The 22544-nt window shown below is 34.8% G+C and overlaps 1 protein-coding gene across 1 annotated transcript; it reads left to right on the forward strand.

The window, feature by feature from the left end:
• The first annotated feature begins 63 nt into the window (after window positions 1–63).
• On the forward strand, window positions 64–21321 carry LOC127870847 (39S ribosomal protein S18a, mitochondrial-like). Its single transcript, XM_052413385.1, has 5 exons — window positions 64–220; window positions 17583–17614; window positions 17875–17982; window positions 19518–19641; window positions 21078–21321. The coding sequence occupies exons 1-5, from the start codon at window positions 91–93 to the stop codon at window positions 21197–21199; spliced, it is 516 nt and encodes a 171-aa protein (XP_052269345.1). The 5' UTR covers window positions 64–90; the 3' UTR covers window positions 21200–21321.
• Window positions 21322–22544: the final 1223 nt, after the last annotated feature.

The raw sequence follows: 22544 nt of genomic DNA on the forward strand, positions 1-22544 counted from the left end.
TTCAAAGAAAAAATAATTACTGTGTATTCTATTTTAATTTTCAATTAACTATTGAAACTTATCCCGTTGTTGTGCTTACTTAAAAACAAAATGTCCGGGACCTTGAGGTTTATTAGTAATTTTCATAAGCTATCTTTTCAGCTGTTGAGAAACAGAGAATGTGTTGGTCACAATATACTTCGAACATTTAAAACTACTCCAGCATGTCAGCTAAGAGAAGGTATTGAAGTTCATTTTTGACATTAATGTTCGTGCCTATTTGTTTCGAACCAAACGATACGGTATATACATACACACCTTAATTTTGAATCAATGTAGTACGTTCACACATGTTTGTAATAATATTCATAAAACAGCATTACATGTTTTATAACCAGTTTAATTTTAATGCATTACAATATGTTATATCAAAGACCTAGTCAATATAAATTGCCGCCTTAGAGTCTTTTGATGATTTTTGCTTTGGCAGACTCTTGGCGTCAATAGTCCACTCTATCTTTTTAATAGCGAGAGTTCCGACACGAATTTCGGTCGCATCACTCCTGAATTTAAATACACACATATTTGTGACTATTATGAAAGAACGTTGCCTAAATAGTATTTATTGAGCAAAATATATCGAAATTTACCTGTTAATAAACTATATTTCGAGTTTGTTTCATCCAATATAAATTCTTGTACAGTAAAGGGTTCATGTTATCTCCCTTGAACCAGAGGTTAAATTCAACTATGTTTGTAACTGAGTTTGAACAAAAAAATTAAGTGTGCAATATGCGCAAAACAGTAAGAAATGGAATTGGAAATAGTAAGAAGATGAAGCAAAAAAAGAATTATAACTATTATAACTCAAAATATTAGAATCGACAGTAACAAAATACACCAAAAGTAAAAGGTACGAAATAGCTATGGTACGAAATAACAACAACAACAACAATGCCAAAATGGCTGCCTTTGAGAAAATGATCGCTCCATGTCTATGATTTTAAATGTTATACAGGTAATTTTTGTGATCTAAGTTCATATTTGTCAAACAAAAGGTAGATTTCAGATATATACACTTGTAAATACTGTAATTCCCATAATAATATTGTATTTATTAGCTCATCTATTTTTTGAAAAAAAATTATGAGCTATTGTCATCACCTTGGCGTCGGCGTCTGCGTCGGCGTCGGCGTCCGGTTAAGTTTTGCGTTTAGGTCCACTTTTCTCAGAAAGTATCAATGCTATTGCATTCAAACTTGGTACACTTACTAACTATCATGAGGGGACTGGGCAGGCAAAGTTAGATAACTCTGGCGTGCATTTTGACTGAATTATGTGCCCTTTTTATACTTAGAAAATTGAAAATTTTGGTTAAGTTTTGCGTTTAGGTCCACTTTTTTCAGAAAGTATCAATGCTATTGCATTCAAACTTGGTACACTTACTTACTATCATGAGGGGACTGGGCAGGCAAAGTTATATAACTCTGGCATGCATTTTGACAGAATTATGTGCCCTTTTTACACTTAGAAAATTGAAAATTTTGGTTAAGTTTTGTGTTTAGGTCCATTTTATTCCTTAAGTATCAAAGCTATTGCTTTCATACTTGAAACACTTACTAACTATCATAAGGGGACTGTGCAGGCAAGTAATGTAACTCTGACTGGCATTTTGACAGAATTATGTGCCCTTTTTATACTTAGAAAATTGAAAATTTGGTTATGTTTTGTGTTTAGGTCCACTTTATTCCTACAGTATCAAAGCTATTGCTTTCATACTTGCAACACTTATTAACTATCGTAAGGGGACTGTGCAGGCAAAGTTATGTAACTCTGACTGGCATTTGGACGGAATTATGGGCCCTTTATACTTAGAAAATTGAAAGTTTGGTTAAGTTTTGTGTTTTGGTCCACTTTACCCATAAAGTATCATAGATATTGCTTTCATACTTGGAACACTCGCAAACTGTCATAAGGGTACAGTAAAAGGACAAGTTGCATAACTCTGGATGTCATTTTTATGGAATTATGGCCCTTTTTTGACTTAGTAACTTTGAATATATGGTTAAATTATGTGTTTCGTTCCATTTTACTTCTTAAGTATCAAGGCTATTGCTTTCAAACTTCAAATACTTTCATGCTATCATGAGGTTACTGTACCTGGCAAGTTGAATTTTACCTTGACCATTGAATGACCTTGACTCTCAAGGTCAAATTATTAAATTTTGCTAAAATTGCAATAACTTCTTTATTTATGATTAGATTTGATTGATACTTTGACAAAACTACTCTTACCTGACATACCACAATAGACTCCCCCCAAACCATCGCCCGTGCCCCCCCCTTTCCCCCCCCCCCCCCCCCATCCCCCCCCCTATTTTTTTTTTTATTATTTTTTTTTTTTTTTTAGATCATCTCACAAATGACCACCACACCCTCACACTATACCCCCCCCCCACCCCACCCCCTCCCCCAATTTTTTTTTTTAAACTGTTAAAAAACAAAACTATTTATTTTGATTATTTTATGTTTGAAATACCGTCCAACCATCGCACCCAAAAATCCCCCGTCGCGATAGCAAAGACCTATAGATAACACAGATTGGAAACTTCGCGCCTTATCGGGCTATCTCTCGGCGGGGTCACGTGGTCGAGAAACCGATAAGTACACTGAGGATCAGCAGACGATTTATTCCATGAATCAATCGGAGTCGTCCAGAGATAGCCGGTGTATCACGATTGGATAAGATAGCAACGCGTCAGTAGCAACGGCTACGATTATCGAGCAAAGTTATGCGAAAATGTTACGGCGCTATGAAAGGCGGCTGTAACTTGGTCAATAATGATCCGATTTTTATAAAATAAAGTTTCATAGAAACATGAGTAATTATGTTTTTTTTATAAAATCTCGATTTTATTTACCTACAATAAGAATTTATAATGCCGCGATCGTTGAAGAAATAGCGCTAAGAACTTCCAAATCGCAGCGAGAATGCTGTTGAATAGTTTATTTGAAAGGCTTTTGCTGATAAAATATTCTTGTATAATTTGGTATTTCAAACAGTTAAAACCTTATAAAATATTATTATTTCAAAACGGATAGATATATGTGGACACATTATTCTAGGTCTCTGATTAAAACAACATTACAGTATAAAAAATGCTATGATCGTTCGATTCAAAAACGGTTTCAGTTAGACTTATTTCAATATTGATTGTGTAGAGTTTTTCAATTGTTTAATTCTCTTTTTATTTAGATCTAATTCATGAGTTATAGGTTATTAAAGTTTTGTTTGTAATCCAGTTTTTTTCTTTTGGTAATTAAATTAAGCTTTCAGTATCGTGGGCTAGGATTTCGCGAAAAGAAAAAAAACACAACATTTCACGCGCGTGTTAATCGTCGGATCAATTAGCGAACAGAAGAAGATGGTTTGTGTGTTTTTTCTTTATTCTTGAGAATTAATTAAAAGAAGGGATCCTAACTTCAATTATTAGTTTGCGTTGTTGATTGATTTTAATTGTGTGATCAGTGTCCGCGGTCGGCGAATTATAGTCATCTCACAGCTTTTGTTTGTGTTTTAATAGTAATCTCACAGCTATCTGTTAAAATATGTTTGTATATTAACTTGCATGTGTAACATTGACAGGAAAACTGGTAATACTAATAAAAGATATTAAAGGGATCTTTTCACGCTTTGGTAAATTGACAAAATTGAAAAAAGTTGTTTCAGATTCGCAAATTTTCGTTTTAGTTATGATATTTGTGAGGAAACAGTAATACTGAACATTTACCATGGTCTAATATAGCCATTATATGCATCTTTTGACGATTTTAAAACCTAAAAATTATAAAGCGTTGCAACGCGAAACGATTGAATAATTAGGAGAGTTCTGTTTTTGTCGTTAAATTTTGTGAAACTACGAAGATTGCTTATATAAGGTATAAAATACTTGAAGTATATGTACTCGGCGGAATAGCTCAGTAGGTTAAAGCGTTTTTACTTCAGGACTCTGGCAGGACTCCAGGGGTCACTGGTTCGAAACCTGGTCCGGGCAATGTTCTTTTCCTTTTTTTATTTTATTCTTGATTTTTTACTGGAGCTTTTACGATCCAATGTTTACATTTATCGATATAAAGCATTTAATGAATAAGTTAAAAAATGCCAAAATCTGTGAAAAGGCCCCTTTAAATGAGAATTTAAACCCATACATTGTACTTTCATCTTGTTTTTTATTCATACCAAGATAAACATATTACCCAGAATAAAAATCTTATTTCTTCGATTTGAGGTGAATAATGACGAAGTTTTTCACAATGAACCAAAGCACATTTGACGACACGTGTGTGTAATAGGGTAAAAGAGCTTAAAATTGTACCATTTTTGTACAAGGCCAAAATCCTTTAAAATGAACATTTTCCTCCAGTTTAGTTTATTCATACCTAGATAAACATATCATCAAGCATAACAATCTGACTTAATCTATTTGGGATGAAAAATGAAAAAGTTTATCAAAAAGAACAAAAACACGTTTGACAGCAATCTTGTACAACAGAAGAAAAGAGCTTAAAATTGTACCAACATTGTATAAGGCCAAATGCTTTAAATTGATTATTTTCTTCTGGTTTGTTTAAATCTATACTTAGATTAACATCTAGCCTAGCATAAAAATCTTACTTCAACGATATGGGATTAGAAATAGAAGTTTGTCAAAAAGAAACAAACCACTCTGGCGACAGGTGTGAAAATTGATTGAATGGAATAACAGTATAAAATAGTACAAATTGTACAAAGGCAAAGTCCTTTAAAATACCTCATTCGTCTACTTTTTATAAATCATACATAGATTAACATCTCACCTAGCATAAAAAGCTTACGTTATCAATATGTGATGCTTAATGAAGATGTTTAAAAAAAAATGCTTCGGGCCTTTCAATTTTTCAAAAATTATCGAAAATGAACGAATCCAGTGTTCTCTTTCAAATTCCGATAAATTATTAATTAATTAGAATAATAACTATCAAAACCTAAAGAATTATCAACACAGAAAATAAATACTTATTTTTATTCACACAAAAAATATTCAATATGTCTTTTTTCGGCGACCGACTTTGCTCACTACGCGAAGTTCGTAACTTTGCGCTTTCAGACATTCATTGCTCTGCAAACTGACAACCGAGCGCTAAAAACACTAATTAACACATTAAGATTGTTAATAACAATATCAATATAATATAAACTACCAGATCATGCTCAGAATACCCTACGACAACAAATATTAACGACTAATTACGAAGAATAATTGATTGCTTTATAACAAAATGGCCGACATTAGCTGGAACAGGGAAGAATCTACAGGTACACCGGCATCTCCAAAATCAATGTCATGTGACCCGCGTCCGCCGTTAGATATTATCGCATATCGCTATCGCGAAGAGGAGAGTTTCCAATCTGTGTTATCTATAGGTCTTTGGCGATAGCGATATGCGATAATATCTAACGGCGGAAGCGGGTCACGTAACATCGATTTTGGAGATGCCGGTGTACCTGTAGCTTCTTTCCTGTTCCAGCTTCTGTTGGCCATTTTGTTTTAAAGCAATCAATTATGGGCAAAGTCGGTGGCCGCAAACAGACATATTGAATATTTTTTTGTGTAAATAAAAATAAGTTTTTATTTGCTTTGTTGATAATGCTTCAAGTTTTGGAAGTTATTATTCTTATGCATTATTAATTTATCGGAATTTGAAAGAGAACAATGGATTTGTTCATTTTCGATAATTTTTTAAAAATTGAAAGGCCGAAACGATTTTTTTCAAAAACTTCTTCATTTCTCATCACAGATTGATTAAGTAAAATGGTTATGCTAGGTGAGATGTTAATCTAGGTATGATTTATAAAAAGTAGACGAAAATACGGCATTTTAAAGGATTTTGCCTTTGTACAATTTTATACTGTTATTTCATTCAATCACTTTCACACCTGTCGCCAAAGTGGTCTGTTTCTTTTTTTAAACTTTTCTATTTCTCATCCCAAATCGTTGAAGTATGATTTTTATGCTAGGAGAGATGTTAATCTAAGTATAAATTACAAAAACGTAGAAGAAAATGTTCAATTTAAAGGATTTGGCCTTATACAATGTTGGTACAATTTTAAGCTCTTTTCCTCTGTTGTACACGATTGCTGTCAAACATGTTTTTGTTCTTTTTGATAAACTTTTTCATTTTTCATCCAAAATAGATAAAGTCAGATTTATATGCTAGGTGATATGTTTATCTAGGTTTGAATTCAACAAACTGGAGGAAAATGTTCATTTTAAAGGATTTTGGCCTTGTACAAAGTTGGTACAATTTTTAGCTCTTATACCCTATTGTACACACCTGTCGTCAAACGTGCTTTGGTTCATTGTGAAAACCTTTGTCATTTTTCATACAAACATAACATCTCCTTCAGTTCGCTAATTGATCCGACAATTAACACGCGCGTGAAATGTTTTTTTTCTTTTCGCGAAATCCTAGTCCATGACACTTAGAGCTTTTATTAATTACCAATAGAAAAAAATTTGTTACAAACAAAACTTTAATAACCTATAACTCATGAATTAGATCTAAATATAAAAAAAAGAATTAAAAAATTGAAAAAATCCACAGAATCAATATTGAAATAAGACTAACTGAAACCGTTTTTGGATCGAACGATTATAGCATTTATAATTGTACTGTAATGTTGTTTTTATCAGAGACCTAGATCTATGTGTCCACATATATCTATCCGTTTTGAAATAATATTATTTTATAAGGTTTTAAATGTTTGAATAAAAATGTATACAAGAAAATTTTATCAGCAAAAGCCTTTCAAATAAATTATTTAACGGCATTCTCGCCGCGATTTGGAAATTCTTATAGCGCTATTACTTCAACGATCGCTGCATTAAAAATTCTTATTTTCGGTTAATAGAATCGAGATTTTGTAAAAGCATAATTACGCATGTTTCTATGAAACTTTATTTTATAAAAATCGGATCATTTTTAGATCATCTATTTTTTGAAAAAAAAATATGAGCTATTGTCATCACCTTGGCATCGGCGTCTGCGTCGGCGTCGGCGTCCGGTTAAGTTTTGCGTTTAGGTCCACTTTTCTCAGAAAGTATCAATGCTATTGCATTCAAACTTGGTACACTTACTTACTATCATGAGGGGACTGGGCAGGCAAAGTTAGATAACTCTGGCTTGCATTTTGACTGAATTATGTGCCCTTTTTATACTTAGAAAAGTGAAAATTTTGGTTAAGTTTTGCGTTTAGGTCCACTTTTTTCAGAAAGTATCAATGCTATTGCATTCAAACTTGGTACACTTACTTACTATCATGAGGGGACTGGGCAGGCAAAGTTAGATAACTCCGGCATGCATTTTGACAGAATTATGTGCCCTTTTTATACTTAGAAAATTGAAAATTTTGGTTAAGTTTTGTGTTTAGGTCCATTTTATTCCTTAAGTATCAAAGCTATTGCTGTCATACTTGCAACACTTACTAACTATCATAAGGGGACTGTGCAGGCAAAGTAATGTAACTCTGACTGGCATTTTGACAGAATTATGTGCCCTTTTTATACTTAGAAAATTGAAAATTTTGTTATGTTTTGTGTTTAGGTCCACTTTATTCCTACAGTATCAAAGCTATTGCTTTCATACTTGCAACACTTATTAACTATCGTAAGGGGACTGTGCAGGCAAAGTTATGTAGCTCTGACTGGCATTTGGACAGAATTATGGGCCCTTTATACATAGAAAATTGAAAGTTTGGTTAAGTTTTGTGTTTTGGTCCACTTTACCCCTAAAGTATCATAGATATTGCTTTCATACTTGGAACACTCGCAAACTATCATAAGGGTACAGTAAAAGGACAAGTGGCATAACTCTGGTTGTCATTTTTACGGAATTATGGCCCTTTTTATGTCCCCCACTATAGTAGTGGGGGACATATTGTTTTTGCCCTGTCTGTTGGTCTGTACGTTGGTCTGTTTGCGCCAACTTTAACATTTTGCAATAACTTTTGCTATATTGAAGATAGCAACTTCATATTTAGTATGCATGTGTATCTCATGAAGCTGCACATTTTGAGTGGTGAAAGGTCAAGGTCAAGGTCATCCTTCAAGGTCAGAGGTCAAATATATGTGGCCAAAATCGCTCATTTTATGAATACTTTTGCAATATTGAAGATAGCAACTTGATATTTGGCATGCATGTGTATCTCATGGAGCTGCACATTTTGAGTGGTGAAAGGTCAAGGTCATCCTTCAAGGTCAGAGGTCAAATATATGTGGCCCAAATCGCTTATTTTATAAATACTTTTGCAATATTGAAGATAGCAACTTGATATTTGGCATGCATGTGCATCTCATGGAGCTGCACATTTTGAGTGGTGAAAGGTCAAGGTCATCCTTCAAGGTCAGAGGTCAAATATATGTGGCCCAAATCGCTTATTTTATGAATACTTTTGCAATATTGAAGATAGCAACTTGATATTTGGCATGCATGTGTATCTCATGGAGCTGCACATTTTGAGGGGTAAAGGTCAAGGTCATCCTTCACAAGGTCAAGGTCATCCTTCAAGGTCAAACATCATATAGGGGGACATTGTGTTTCACAAACACATCTTGTTTGACTTAGTAACTTTGAATATATGGTTAAATTTTGTGTTTTGATCCACTTTACTTCTAAAGTATCAAGGCTATTGCTTTCAAACTTCAAATACTTTCATGCTATCATGAGGTTACTGTACCTGGCAAGTTGAATTTTACCTTGACCTTTGAATGACCTTGACTCTCAAGGTCAAATTATTAAATTTTGCTAAAATTGCCATAACTTCTTTATTTATGATTAGATTTGATTGATACTTTGACAAAACTACTCTTACCGGACATACCACAATAGACTCCACCCAAACCATCGCCCGTGCCCCCCCCCCCCCCCCCCCCCGAATCCCCTCCCCCCCCCAATTTTTTTTTTTTTTTTTTTTTTTTTTTTTTTTTAGGATCATCTCACAAATGACCACCACACCCTCACACTATACCCCCCCCACCCCACCCCCTCCCCAAATTATTTTTTTTAAACGGTTAAAAAACAAAACTATTTATTTTGATTATTTTATGTTTGAAATACCGTCCAACCATCGCACCCAAGAATCCCCCCCCCCCACCCCCCCCTCCCCCCACCGAATCCCCCCCCCCCCCCTAATTTTTTTTTTTTTTTTTTTTTTTTTTTTTTTTTAAGATCATCTCACAAATTACCACCACACCCTCACACTATACCCCCCACCTCACCCCCCCAATTTTTTTTTTGAAACTTAAAAAACACAAATATTTATTTTTATTATTTTATGTTTGAAATACCGTCCAACCATCGCACCCAAGAATCCCCCCCCCACCCCCCCCTCCACCCCCACCCCCCCCCCCCCCGATTTATTTTTTTTTTACCTTTTTTTTGCATTTTTGGAAGATAATGTAATAAATGTCCACACCCCCACACAATGCACCCCTCTTCACTCCACCCCTACCTACTTTGTGATTGAAAATGAGAGTCCCTTCACCTTTAAAAAGAAATTAGATGAGCGGTCTGCACCAGCAAGGCGGTGCTCTTGTTAACCAAGTTACAGCCGCCTTTCTATAGCGCCGTAACATTTTCGCATAACTTTGCTCGATAATCGTAGCCGTTGCTACTGGACACGTCGCTATCTTATCGCAATCGTGATACATCGGCTATCTTTGGACTCCTCCGATTGATTTATGGAATAAATCGACCGCTGATCCAAAGTGTTCTTATCAGTTTCTCGACCACGTGACCCCGCTGCGAGATAGCCCGATAAGGCGTGAAGTTTCCAATCTGTGTTATCTATAGGTCTTTGGTTATATATGCAGCATGTCTATCTGTGGTATCGGCCCTCTTAATGAAAAAATACGAATTTTGGAAGTGAACAAATACAAAAACACGCATGTGTTATATGTCAATATATAGTCAAATGTGTATTCTTGGACAAAACAACGAAAACTGCATTTAAATTGGCCATGTTTTGACAAAATACTGGTTAGACTTAGCTCCCTTTAGTAAGCTGTTTCATCTACATGTACACATTGTCTCATAGAATCGTCACTTCTGATTGGTTGTTAAGATTTGTTGCTATGTGCATGTGCTTGTTCTAAAAAAAGTAACTTAATGGAAAACCGAAACTCTTGCTCATTTTGTTTTTAAAAAAATTTTACACTTTATTGAAAAATAAGCGGCATATAACACGATAAAGCTACTATTAATCCATTAACAAACTACTTACTTGTGAGTTACATGATTTATAAATCAAAGCATCACCCTGGAATAAACATGACCTACTTTCCAATGAATACCGGAAATCATGTGAATGATCGTCGTAATAGTCATGGATAACCATCAAATAAATAACAACTTCTAAAAATTGACAAACATTAACTTTCCAGCACTTCATGAAGGTTTTTTGTTAAGGGGACGATACGATAAGGAGGGCCGATACGACGAAAGTAAGGGATAGTCATGTGATTAGTCCATATAATCATACTCCTAGTCAAACTTGTTGACGCTCTCAAATATTAAGCTACTTTTTATATTGGTAATATTTGGAGCGTACAACAGGGAAAGGACTACATGTATATTGTTGCACAGGGATTTTGTGCGCAACATTCAAGCCCCGATATCAGACACTTAATATCAACGGATTCCAATAATGTTTACATACCTGTGTAGATAATTCATTTCTCGATAATGTTTTGGATAAAAATTGTGTAATGACACTTTGAATTTTGCACGCTTGAGCAATTTAAATCCAACCACTATTCAAATTTTCAATATCTCTCGATTCGCTCGCTGTGTAGATATAAAAGCCATAACACAGCCTCGATGTGAAGCATGTGGAAGAATAAACGGCATAAATATAGTTTGCATTCGTCTGTTGTGGTGCAGAGCGTTATATAGTAAACCGATATTTTTATACTTTTCTGGATTAATTAAGCATTGTTTGTTTTTCTAAAGTGACAATTAAAAAGTTCGGAAATAAATAATATTTTTCAGTCCCTCGTTTGGCCTTCTTTAGAGCCAAAATTTGGCCCCATTCCCCCCTTAAAATAGTATACTTTTTCCCCCTATTTCAGCTAAAAATTCCCCCCTCCAAATTTATTTTATATATTATATTTTTTAACTTTTATACCTATGTTGCCAGCTGGTATCGTTCAATTTTCCTTTGATTTAATGTATATTTATGTAAATTACATTAAAATATAGCAATTTTAAGTGTTGAATGGTTGGTGAAAAGATCTTCTAAAATTCCCCTTTTTCGCCCAAAACGACGCGAAATTCCCCCCTCTAAGTGCCCCGGCCCCAATCCCCCAAAGTGAAGCAAGGGCCCTGAGACTTTTATTTTCATATGGTACATAAATAATAGTGTCAGAATAATAGTGATAATACAGATCGTACAGTATACCGTCCTAGTATGTAACGTAGAATGTAAGTACATAAAACAACACTAACAGAGGTGCGAAAAAGACATGCATAAAAAGTTGCTGAAACTTAGAAGAGTGAAGACAAACTGCACCATATCTGTTTTGAACATATGCTTATTAAAAAATCGACAAAGATGAGCATACTAGATCTACTTAGGTAAAAGTCGGTGTTAAAAGCTCATGTTAAATAAAATTACACGTACACGATACACTGTAATGCCTTCTTCTGATTGGTTCATATTTAAATCAGTTTCATGACATGGCGACAGGTCAGTGATTGTTTTTCGAATAAAGCAGAAGTTTAATTGAAAAATTTATGCCTTTCTAACTTCAATTTGAAGATATTTAAGATAAAAATGGACATCTGAACTATAACATTATGAGTTGGTAATGTTATTTTGCAATTTTACGCAAATTGATGAAAATTTAAACTTTCTGGTGTCCACCACATAATTGACTTTTCCCTGATAAGACGTTCCAAAGAATTTAGCCCAGGGGTCTTGCGAGTGGGTGAAGTGGGCGATTTCTTCTCTCAATTAATCTGCACTTCGCACATTAATTTCATGAAGGTGAATTGACTTCTCCTTTTAATGATTTACTTTGTGCCAGACATTGACTGATTAAAATCAATTTGATGTTGAAAATTGAGACAGAGGATTCTCAGTCATAAGTTGCCCCATTTACAGGTCATGCAAATTTGAACATTCAAAAGAACAGTCTGGAGCTATTACACTTCTTGAAATTGTTAATAGATGAAGTCTTGATTAATTGCCTTGTGCTGGCTACCAATAACTATTATTCAGCAAAGTTAAATGGCCCATTAAAACAATACTCAAGAATGATTAAATGGGGAGAGGTAACCTAGCATTGGCAATACATATGAGGCTCGTTTACAGGTCTTATTTGTTATCTCTGCTGTAAAATGAGATTTTAAATGATTTTTTAATTTAAAGCAAATAATTGTAGAAAAAAATATATAAATTTGATTTAATGTTGAATTGCTTAAGTTTTACAAGGAAGTACCATAAAAAGATTATGTACATTTCTGGTTTTGTTACACTTGAAGTTTTATTTGATACACCTGTACAGGAAAAAAATATGTTAAAAGTACCGTCATACAATCAATGACAAAGAAGAAAAATCTAGGTTTAATACACATGTCTTATTATAAATGAAATACAGCCTTTTGAAATCCACCATCAATTTCAGTCTCTCTTATAGAAATTATTTCAGCAGTAATGAGGCTTACCAGTTATTACATAAATAGCATGTGAATACGTGTTAAATATATTAATTAAACTCAGTTTAATACAGCAATAACATAACATTAACACTTAAGTGTGTGTGTATGTATTTGTAAATTTTGTCCCCAAACGTACGAAATGAGAGTTGTTTCTGATAATTATAATTGGCATGGTGTAATGAGGGGTATAAAATAAGTGAAGAGTTGATTGAACGCTGAACAGAAACCATTTTATCTTTTAGTTGCCTCACTTGTCCCTAATTTTAGCTGAAGGAGAACTCACTTCTCCCTCAAATTTGAACCTAGGCTGAGCCCTGATTCTATCTTTTGAAGCAAAATATACTTAAAACTAAGATCAATGATGCAAATGTACCATTTCTCCAAAAGATGTTACCACTTCTCCCTATTTTGGCTTTAGGGAGAAGTGACTTCTCCCTAAATTTTGAGCCTAGCTAGACCCCTGTAGCCCATACAAAAAGTATCTCTAAATTCTTTGCACGTCTTATAAATATAACTAATCTTCCTCCCAGTCCCAGAGCCTTTAATCATTTTTGCTGTGGCGGCTCTGGGAGTACATATGCACCCCTTCCTAAACATAATCACAGTTTTGCGCACAGATTTCGTGTGCATCACCAAACAGACTTTGTTTGTTACCAGTTAAGGAAACTGATGAATAAACTTCAAAAACACATGATGTCATTAAATGTACCAGAATGGCAGCAGATAACTCGTTATCGACTTAGGTTACATAAAATATCGTGATGTGAAAAAGATTGGTTTACTGCGACCTAACTATTTGGGACACTTTTTGTCGGCAACATTACGACAGTTTCACAATATGGTGGATAGAGCGTATGAAAGAATAACAAAAGTAAATTAAAGCAATTATTTCTTGCTTGAATGGTACCATTTGCATTTTGTTTGTGCTTTAGACGGGTAAACGTTGATAAGTTATTGCAGTATCAGTATTCCTTAGCATTTTCAGTGGTAATCAAATTTTGCAACTTACAATAGACAGCGCATTGAAACTCTCAGCAACCCTTTGGGCTATAAAGCTGAGAGTTGAATTATTGCAACTAGTGATGTGATAAGTCAATATTAAACAAGCAATTTATGCAGAGATGTATTAACAGTAAACCAACAGAGATTAGTTGCAATAATTCAACTCTCAGCTTTATAAAGTAGGGATGCAAGAGGTTACAAAAATCATTAACCGGTTAACCTTTTGCAGAAGCCGGTTAGTTACCGGTAAACTAAAACACCTTAAGTAGTTAAAATGTTAAAGTATACGTAACAATGCCATACCGCTTGTACCTGTAGTCTCTGTGAATGAAAGTAATTTGAGATCACTTGCATTGATAACATGTCTGTTTCTTAATAAAAGGTATTGTAACATTTATTTTCATAATTTTGTAAATGTATTTATTTTTCCTGCATAAAAGAATATGAGCAATCAAAGAATTACACAATGTTCATTTTCACATATCATTAACTTATTTTTGGTTGGGCCGCTAACATTACGTTCCAAGTTTTTTTTGGCCCGATTTTATACCAGAAATTCGGCTATGTTCCCAATCTCAAAAAGTATACTTTTTCCCCAAAATATGGCAAAAAATTCCCAATTTCCAAAAAATAAAAAATGTTTGTTTTTTTTTTAAGAAAGAAGTGTCTCATGCGTATTTATTTCAATTTAAATTCAATTACATCTAACAAAGTATTTTATGATTTTGTTCTTTTAATTTGAATGATTATAAAGAGTTATATCAAATTTAGTATTTCCCTAATAAGTGGACTTTTCGTGAGGAAAAAAAGGCTAACTAATTTATTTTCCCAATTTAATGAAAATGCAGATAAATTTCCCAATTCCAAAGCCATGGGCTATCTTTCCAAAAAGTGGAGAGAAAAAACCTGCGTTCGCATTGTATCGCTCACAAATGATTTGTTTCTTGGTTTATTCTGTTTTGATTTTATTATTCATGTTTATTTATTAAATTGGTTTAATTATTTGCTTTCTTAAAAAAAAATTGCCTCAGACGGTAGTGGTGGCATCATGGATGACGTTAATTACTAACAATGATTTTAATTTCTGATAGAACAAATAAGACATTAACTCTACAAGATTTTTACTACGAATGCAATTCTTGATAAAACTGTTATGGCAAGTTATTGTCTGATCTTAATGAAATTTGGTCAGAACATTTGTCTCATTGATACCTTGACTGAGTTCGAAACTGGGTCATGCTGGGTCAAAAACTAGGTCACTAGGTCAAAATAAGAAACCTTGTGATCACTGTAGAAGTCACATTTGATGCCCAATCTTCATGTTATTTTGTCAAAATGTTTGTCTAAATGATATGTTGGTTGAGTTCAAAAATGGTTCCGGTCCGTTGAAAAACATAGCCGCCAGGGGGCGGGGTAGTATTCCTTATATGGCTATTGAGAAACCTTGTGTACACTCTAGAAGTTACAATTTTTGCCCAATCATCATGAAACTTGGTCAAAACTTTGGTTTCATTGATATCTCGGACGAGTTCGAAAAAGGTCCAGATCGGTGAAAAAACATGGCCGCTAAGGGGCGGGGCAGTTTTCCTTTTATGGCTATAGTAAAACCTTGTTAACACTTTAGAGGCCACATTTATTGTCCAATCTTCATGAAATTTGGTCAGAAGATTGGTCTGTATGATATCTTGGATGAGTTCGAAAATGGTTACGTTTGCTGGAAAAACATGGCTGCCAAGGGGCGGGGCATTTTTCCTTTTATGGCTATATATGGCTATAGTAAAATCTTGTTAACACTATAGAGACCACATTTATTGTCCGATCTTCATGAAACTTGGTCAGAAGATTCATCCCAATAATATCTTGAACAAGTAAAAAAATGAGGCCGGTTGGTTGAAAAACATGGCCGCCAGGGTGCGGGCATTTTTCTTAATATGGCTATAGTAAAACCTTGTTAACACTCTAGAGGCCACATTTATTTTCCGATCTTCATGAAACTTGGTCAGTAGATTTGTCCCAATGATAGCTTGGATGAGTTCGAAAATGGTTTTGGTTTCTTTAAAAACATGGCCACCAGGGGGCGGGGCATTATTCCTTATATGGCTATATATGTTTTTTGTTAAATCTTGTTAACTCTCTAGAGGCCACATTTATTGTCCAATCTTCATGAAATACAGTCAGAAGATTTGTCTTATTAATATATTGGAGGAGTTTGAAAATGGTTACATTTGCTTGAAAAACATGGCTGCCAAGGGGCGGGACATTTTTCCTTATATGGCTTTATATGGCTATAGTAAAATCTTGTTAACACTCTAGAGACCACATTTATATTCCGATCTTCATGAATTTCGGTCAGAAGATTCATCCTAATAATATCTTGGACATGTTAAAAAATGATGCCAGTTGGTTGAAAAACATGGCCAACCACGGGGGCGGGGCATTTTTCCTTATATGGATATAGTAAAACCTTGTTAACACTCTAGAGGTCACATTTATTTTCCGATCATCATGAAAGTTGGTTAAAAGATTTGTCCCAATGATATCTTGGATGAGTTCGAAAATAGTTTTGGTTGCTTTAAAAACATGGTCACCAGGGGCGGTGCATTTTTCCTTATATGGCTAGATATGGCTATAGTAAAACCTTGTTAACTATCTAGAGACCACATTTATTGTCCAATCTTCATGAAATTTGGTCAGAAGATTGGTCTCAATGATATCTTGGATGAGTTCGAAAATAATTATGTTTGCTTGAAAAACATGGCCACCGGGGCGGGGCATTTTTCCTTATATGGCTATAGTCAAACTTTGTTAACACTCTGGAGGCCACATTTATTTTCCGATCTTCATGAAACTTGGTCAGAAGATTTGTCCCAATAATATCTTGTTATCTCAGGTGAGCGACTTTGGGCCTTTCAGGCCCTCTTGTTTTCAGGTTAACCTTTTCCCGAAAATGTTACCTGTTAACTGGTCATTTCGGTAGGTTAACTGGTTAACCTCTTGCACCCCTATTATGAAGCGAAAATACAACCAACCATCTTAAAAGTGGTCAACCGAGAACAATGGTCCCTGTGTACAATGGTCTCTTCGACCATTTCCCTTGATTGACCGCTTTTCTCAGTTTAGACTTTATTGGCAAAAATATTATTTAATTCAAGCTATAAATTTCATCATTAAACTTATGATTTAGCAATTAGGACTTTTATTTCCCAATTTAACCAAAGTTCTTTTCTCAAAATGGTAAAAAGGGCCTGGATGTCATCAATTCAGGGTTTAGAAATCATCTGTTTCAGCCTTTTAACTGCATTTTTATCTGGGTTATTTTCTCGGGTGTGCCGTTTGTATTCTTACTATAAGCCCAACAGCTAGGGGCTTGTGAAACATTATTCTGGACACTAGAAATTCATAATTTGTTTTACTCATGATATCGGCTAGTACCGGTACTTTAAATATATTAATGTGAAGACTGAGTGTGTAATGCATTATCACAGTACTTTCAACAGAACAAAATTCAACAGACATTACCCATACCTATCATTCTAGAGACTTTTGGATTAAGGATGTTCATCAGACTATTTGTTTATTGAATTGTTTGAAATATAAAAACATGTTGCAAATGGTTATTTTGTAGGTTCAAATTAATTTATGATGAATATTCAACTCAAAATCAGAATAATTCTTTGTATATAAAAATGTAATAGTTGTAAGAAAAAAAGCTTCTTTATTAGGCCGTATCCTTAGAATGTTTCTAATGATGTAAATCCAGTTTTTGCTAATATGCTAAGCTTTTTACATGTATGTCGTTTCGTCATACATTGTTAAGTAGTTTTTTGTGTTGTGTTTTTCAGTCATTGAGACAACCAAAGGAAATGTGACTACAGTATGTATTATAGTATACGTTTTTTATCAACAGTAAACACTATTAAAAAATCATGTGTATTATAAATATTTATTTTAATCATTATTTTATTCGTAAAACAAAACTGTGTCTATTTACCTTTTTGACAGTTCAACATGCATTATTGCATTAACCATTAAATTATGTTGGTTAACAAAAATAAAATAACATTGAAAATGTCTACCGGATGGCTTTGAGTTTTGATGATTATAAAAGTTCACTGAAATGCTCTTAAAATTTAGGTGGAGGGAAGAGTATTTGATTCTGATCGTAAGGACAGATTACTCAAGCTTCCTGATACAGAAGAGAAGTGTGTGCTTTGCAAGCTTAACATTGACCTGAAATACACAGTAAGTGACACAGTGTTTTACATATCACCAGATTTTGTTATTGTCCAATTTTAATGATTAATTGCACGTTCATATTCTGATAAAAATAATAATAACAGGGACCTCTGAAAATGCATGGATAAATTGAAAAGTTTGTATAGGTAATTTATAAAATATGTGGATTACTAGCAGAGTTTTGTCAATTTAAAAAGCACCAATTGCTCAATGGTAGCAAGATAATCCAAAAATAACAATATAATTGTTTTGCTTTCAAGATTCAATAAAGTAGTTGTTTGTCAGATGATTGTTGGAATGAAATTTTTGTTTGTTTGAGGATTTATAAAAAAAGTTGGAAGTTTTAAATAACCTTTCTTTCATTTAGGTTATTGCAATTGGATTCATAAATTAACTGTGTCAGCAGACACATGCTTTAAATAGACCACATAGAAATTAAATTGTCTTGTTTGTCAAAGAAAATCTTTAAAAATTAAAATCTTACTTGGACAAGCTTTTTTTTTTTGCAAAATAAGTGCCAACCCTGCAACCAACCGTTAACAAGCAACTATTGGTATGCAAGCATATGAACAGTGCTCCGTGAAAAGGGGGTTTAATGCATGTGCATTACCGTCATGCCTGTGCGTAAAGTGTTGTCGGCACAGGCTAATCAGGGACAACACTTTCTGCCTAAACTAGATTTTTGCTTGAAAGATACTTTTTTGAAACAAAAAATATCATAAAGGCGGAAAGTGTCGTCCTTGATAAGATTAGCCTGTGCAGATTGCACAGGCTAATCTGGAACAACACTTTATGCACATGCATTTAACCCCTTTTTCACAGAGCAAGGCCCATATTGTAAATTGACCTCAGGATTGAACTTATTGCAAATGCTTAATTTTTACTTAACCTATTTCTTGATATTTTAGAATATTATAAGGATGATAGTTTTGTTAGAAATTACATAAAATGATATTTTTCTTTAATATGAGCTGAGATCAAGTCCCTTTAAAAGCCACTCAGTAATCAGAATTATCACAAAACTGGATGTCCTGCTGGGTTATTTTGGAACTAGATTTCTTTAGATCAACTTTCTGTAGGCAGACTTATAAACATGTTCTTGCTCAGGGGTCATTGTAGACCTACATTCAAGTGAGAATTTGAATTTGATGAACCCTTTAATGCTCAAAAAAATATCATTGATCAAGTCAGTCATCATTTTCTAGTGTAGATGACATCTCATGCACGTGATTTGTAGCATTATATGTGTCGCGTTCTGAGAAAACTGGGCATAATGCATGTGCGAAAAGTGTCATCCCAGATAAGCCTGTGCAGTCGGCACTGGCTAATCAGGGACAAAACTTTCTGCCTAAATTGGATTTTTGCTAAGAAGATTCTTCATTTAAACGAGTGCGGAAAGTGTCGTCCCTGATTAGTCTGTGCGGACTACACAGGCTAATCTGGGACGACATTTTACGCACATGCATTAAGCCCAGTTTTCTCAGAACGCGACTCATATGCTCTTAAATTGTTAAAAAAAACCTGCTGCTGACTGTTCACAGGATGTGCTGATACTGCAGCAGTTTGTGCAGGAGGACGGGCAGGTGGTACCACGCCAGATCACAGGGCTGTGTTTCCATCAGCATGCCAAGGTGAAGAAACTGGTACATCAGGCGCACTCTGCTGGTAAGTGCTCCTTGCCTTTTGTCATGTTTATTGAATCCTTGTTCTTGGAATAATTGGGCTTATTGCATGTGCGTAAAGTCTGCACAGGCTAATCAGGGACAACACTTTTCGCTTTTCTGGAATTTTCTAGCCTCTTCATATCAAGAATCCAGTTCAGACAGAAAGTGTCGTCCTTGATTAGCCTGTGCTGACTGTACAGGCTTATATGGCATGTAGCCCAGTTTTTCAAGAAAAAGGCTCTTTTTTAACTCTACTGGCCGAAGGCCTGAAGAGCTTATGTCATGGCGTGGTTTCTGTCGTCCGTGCGTGCGATTAGATTTGTTCTTGTTTTACACGATAAAGTCCACAGTTTTCATCCGATTCTTTTCAAACTTGTTCAGTCTCTTTATATTAATGAGGACTCGAACCCTAATGAAAATGGATTACATCAGAGTAAAAAGTCCAGAATTATCTCCCCTTGAATTTGAAAAATTGTAAAAATAAGGCTTGTTTACGCAATAAAGTCCACAGTTTTCATCCAATCATTTCCCAACTTGCACAGTGTCTTTATCTGAATGATGTGTCAAACCCTATTGAAATAGAGTAATATCGGAGTCCAGAATTATCTCTTGAAATTGAGAAAACAATGAAAAATATTTTTTTTTTTATGTGATAAAGTCCATAATTTTCATCCAATTCTTGGCAAACTTGCACAGTTTCTTTGTATCAATGAGGACTCAAACACTTTTAAAAAGAGCAATATCAAAGCAATAAGTCCAGAATGACTTCCCCTTGAATATGAGAAAATTTTGAAATCCCGCTTGTTTACGCAATTAATTCCACAGTTTTCATCCAATTATTTCCAAATTTGCACAGTATCTTTATATCAATGAGGACTTGAACCCTATTGAATATGAGCAGTATCGGAGAAATAAGTACACAATAACCTCCCCTTGAATTTTAGAAAATTCTCCTTGTTTGCACGATTAAGTACACAGTTTCCATCTTATTCTTTCCAAACTTGCACAGTGTTTATAGCAGTAGAGCGATTCAGGCCCTCATGGGCCTTTTGTTTAAATTTTTGACCAACGGAGACTTAATCTACTGCTCTGACTTGCTTGGGGCTATAGTGAGTATCAATAATTTGTGCTTCTTGGGTTAGGATTGTGTTGTTGAAGGCCAATAAGGCTTGAAAAGACAACATTCACTGAGTTTGGTAGTATGATATTTCTTTCAAACCTAGTCTTGAACAGTTATACATCTCTCTTTATGTTATTATTTTTTATCAAGATGATTAAACAGTAGCAAAACTAAGCTCGTAGAAAAAAAAAGACCATGCATATTTTGACCGCTATCACTCTGACATGTATTGCTCAAAGTAAAAAAAGGCCTTAAATGGCCAAAACAATGTGATACCGTAAAACAAGGGAACAAAAATCACATTTTAATTTCTTCAGGGCTCATGCAGAATCTTCGGCCCCATGTTTACCCCAAGGAGTATTCGCAGATGTCTGACTACAAGTGGAAGAAGTTCAATGTTTACTACAATGATGCTGTGGAAGATGGCAGTGCAAGATAGCGTGCCATTGTGTGGAAACGGACTTAACTTCTCATGATTAAGTTTTCATTTACTGAATGTATTAATAAATGTTTGTCAGACATAGACTGAGTTAATAAATGTAGTCATAATTAGTTACAATATTTCTTGTTTTGTTATGAAATACATGTTTATCTTTAAGAGTACAGTTTTACCTGACAAAGCAGTCGCCTAGATTAAAAGGTCGCCTAATTTAATGGGTCATACTAGATTCCTCTCAATAAGAATTTGTCATTATTACAAGTGTATTGACCGTGTATTCCCCCAGCAGCTTGTATATTACAACCAAAGCCATTGTTTATACTCTTGAGGGGAGCCAAATAGTTTCTGAACAGTCCATTCATCAGGAAGTCTGTCAGTCATTCCGCACATATTAGTGTCCGCTCTCTAACTCAACTAGTTTTCTTCTGATAGCAACCGAACTGTCTTAAAAAGTTTATTAGCATTAAATGGAGGCCAAGATCAATACCCAGCCAATTCCAACCAAGTGATGGCCCTTGAGTTTTACATATAGTTTTTTTTTTTTTAAAAAGGTATCAACTTGAAACTGTAAGTTGGTAGATCTCATTTAGTTATCCCCACGCTTTTTGAAAAGCGTGGGGATATTGTGGTTATCTCCGCCGTCCGTCCGTCTGTCCTGGCCACTATCTCCTCCTACACTAAAAACGCTAGAACCTTGAAACTTACACACAGAAACTTACACACATGGTAGCTATGAGCATATGTGCGACCCTGCACTATTTGGAATTTTCATCTGACCCCTGGGTCAAAAGTTATGGGGGTTGGGGTGGGGCCAGGTCAGAGATTTTTTAAATGTTATTTAACATTAACTTCTTCATTTCTACATCGATTTACTTCAAATTGATACTGAACATCTCTTATGACAATACCGTCAATCTCAACTATGCATGGCCCCATTACCAACCCTGGGGCACCCCGCCCACATAGACCACGCCCACCCAAAATTGCCTTTTAATGTAACTTTTTCATTTCTACATGTACACCGATTTACTTCAAATTGATACTGAACATCTCTTAGGACAATACGGTAAATCTCAACTATGTATGGCCCCATTACCAACCCTGGGGTGCCCCTGTCCACATAGACCACGCCCACCCAAAATTGCCTTTTACTATAACTTCTTCATTTCTACACCGATTTACTTCAAATTGATACTAAACATCTCTTATGACAATACGATCAATCTCAACTATGCATGGCCCCATTACCAACCCTCGGGCGCCCTTGCCCACATAGACCACGCCCACCCAAAATTGCCCTTTACTATAAATTCTTCATTTCTACACCGATTTACTTCAAATTGAT

Source organism: Dreissena polymorpha, chromosome 3 (assembly GCF_020536995.1).
Source record: "Dreissena polymorpha isolate Duluth1 chromosome 3, UMN_Dpol_1.0, whole genome shotgun sequence".
NCBI lineage: Eukaryota > Metazoa > Mollusca > Bivalvia > Myida > Dreissenidae > Dreissena > Dreissena polymorpha.

Bases quoted from the DNA above. Each gene is read 5' to 3' on its own strand.
- LOC127870847 (XM_052413385.1), top strand. From the start codon at position 91: ATGTCCGGGACCTTGAGGTTTATTAGTAATTTTCATAAGCTATCTTTT. The intron at 221-17,582 runs GTATTGAAGTTC...TGTGTTTTTCAG, and splicing joins AGCATGTCAGCTAAGAGAAG to TCATTGAGACAACCAAAGGA. The intron at 17,615-17,874 runs GTATGTATTATA...CTTAAAATTTAG, and splicing joins CCAAAGGAAATGTGACTACA to GTGGAGGGAAGAGTATTTGA.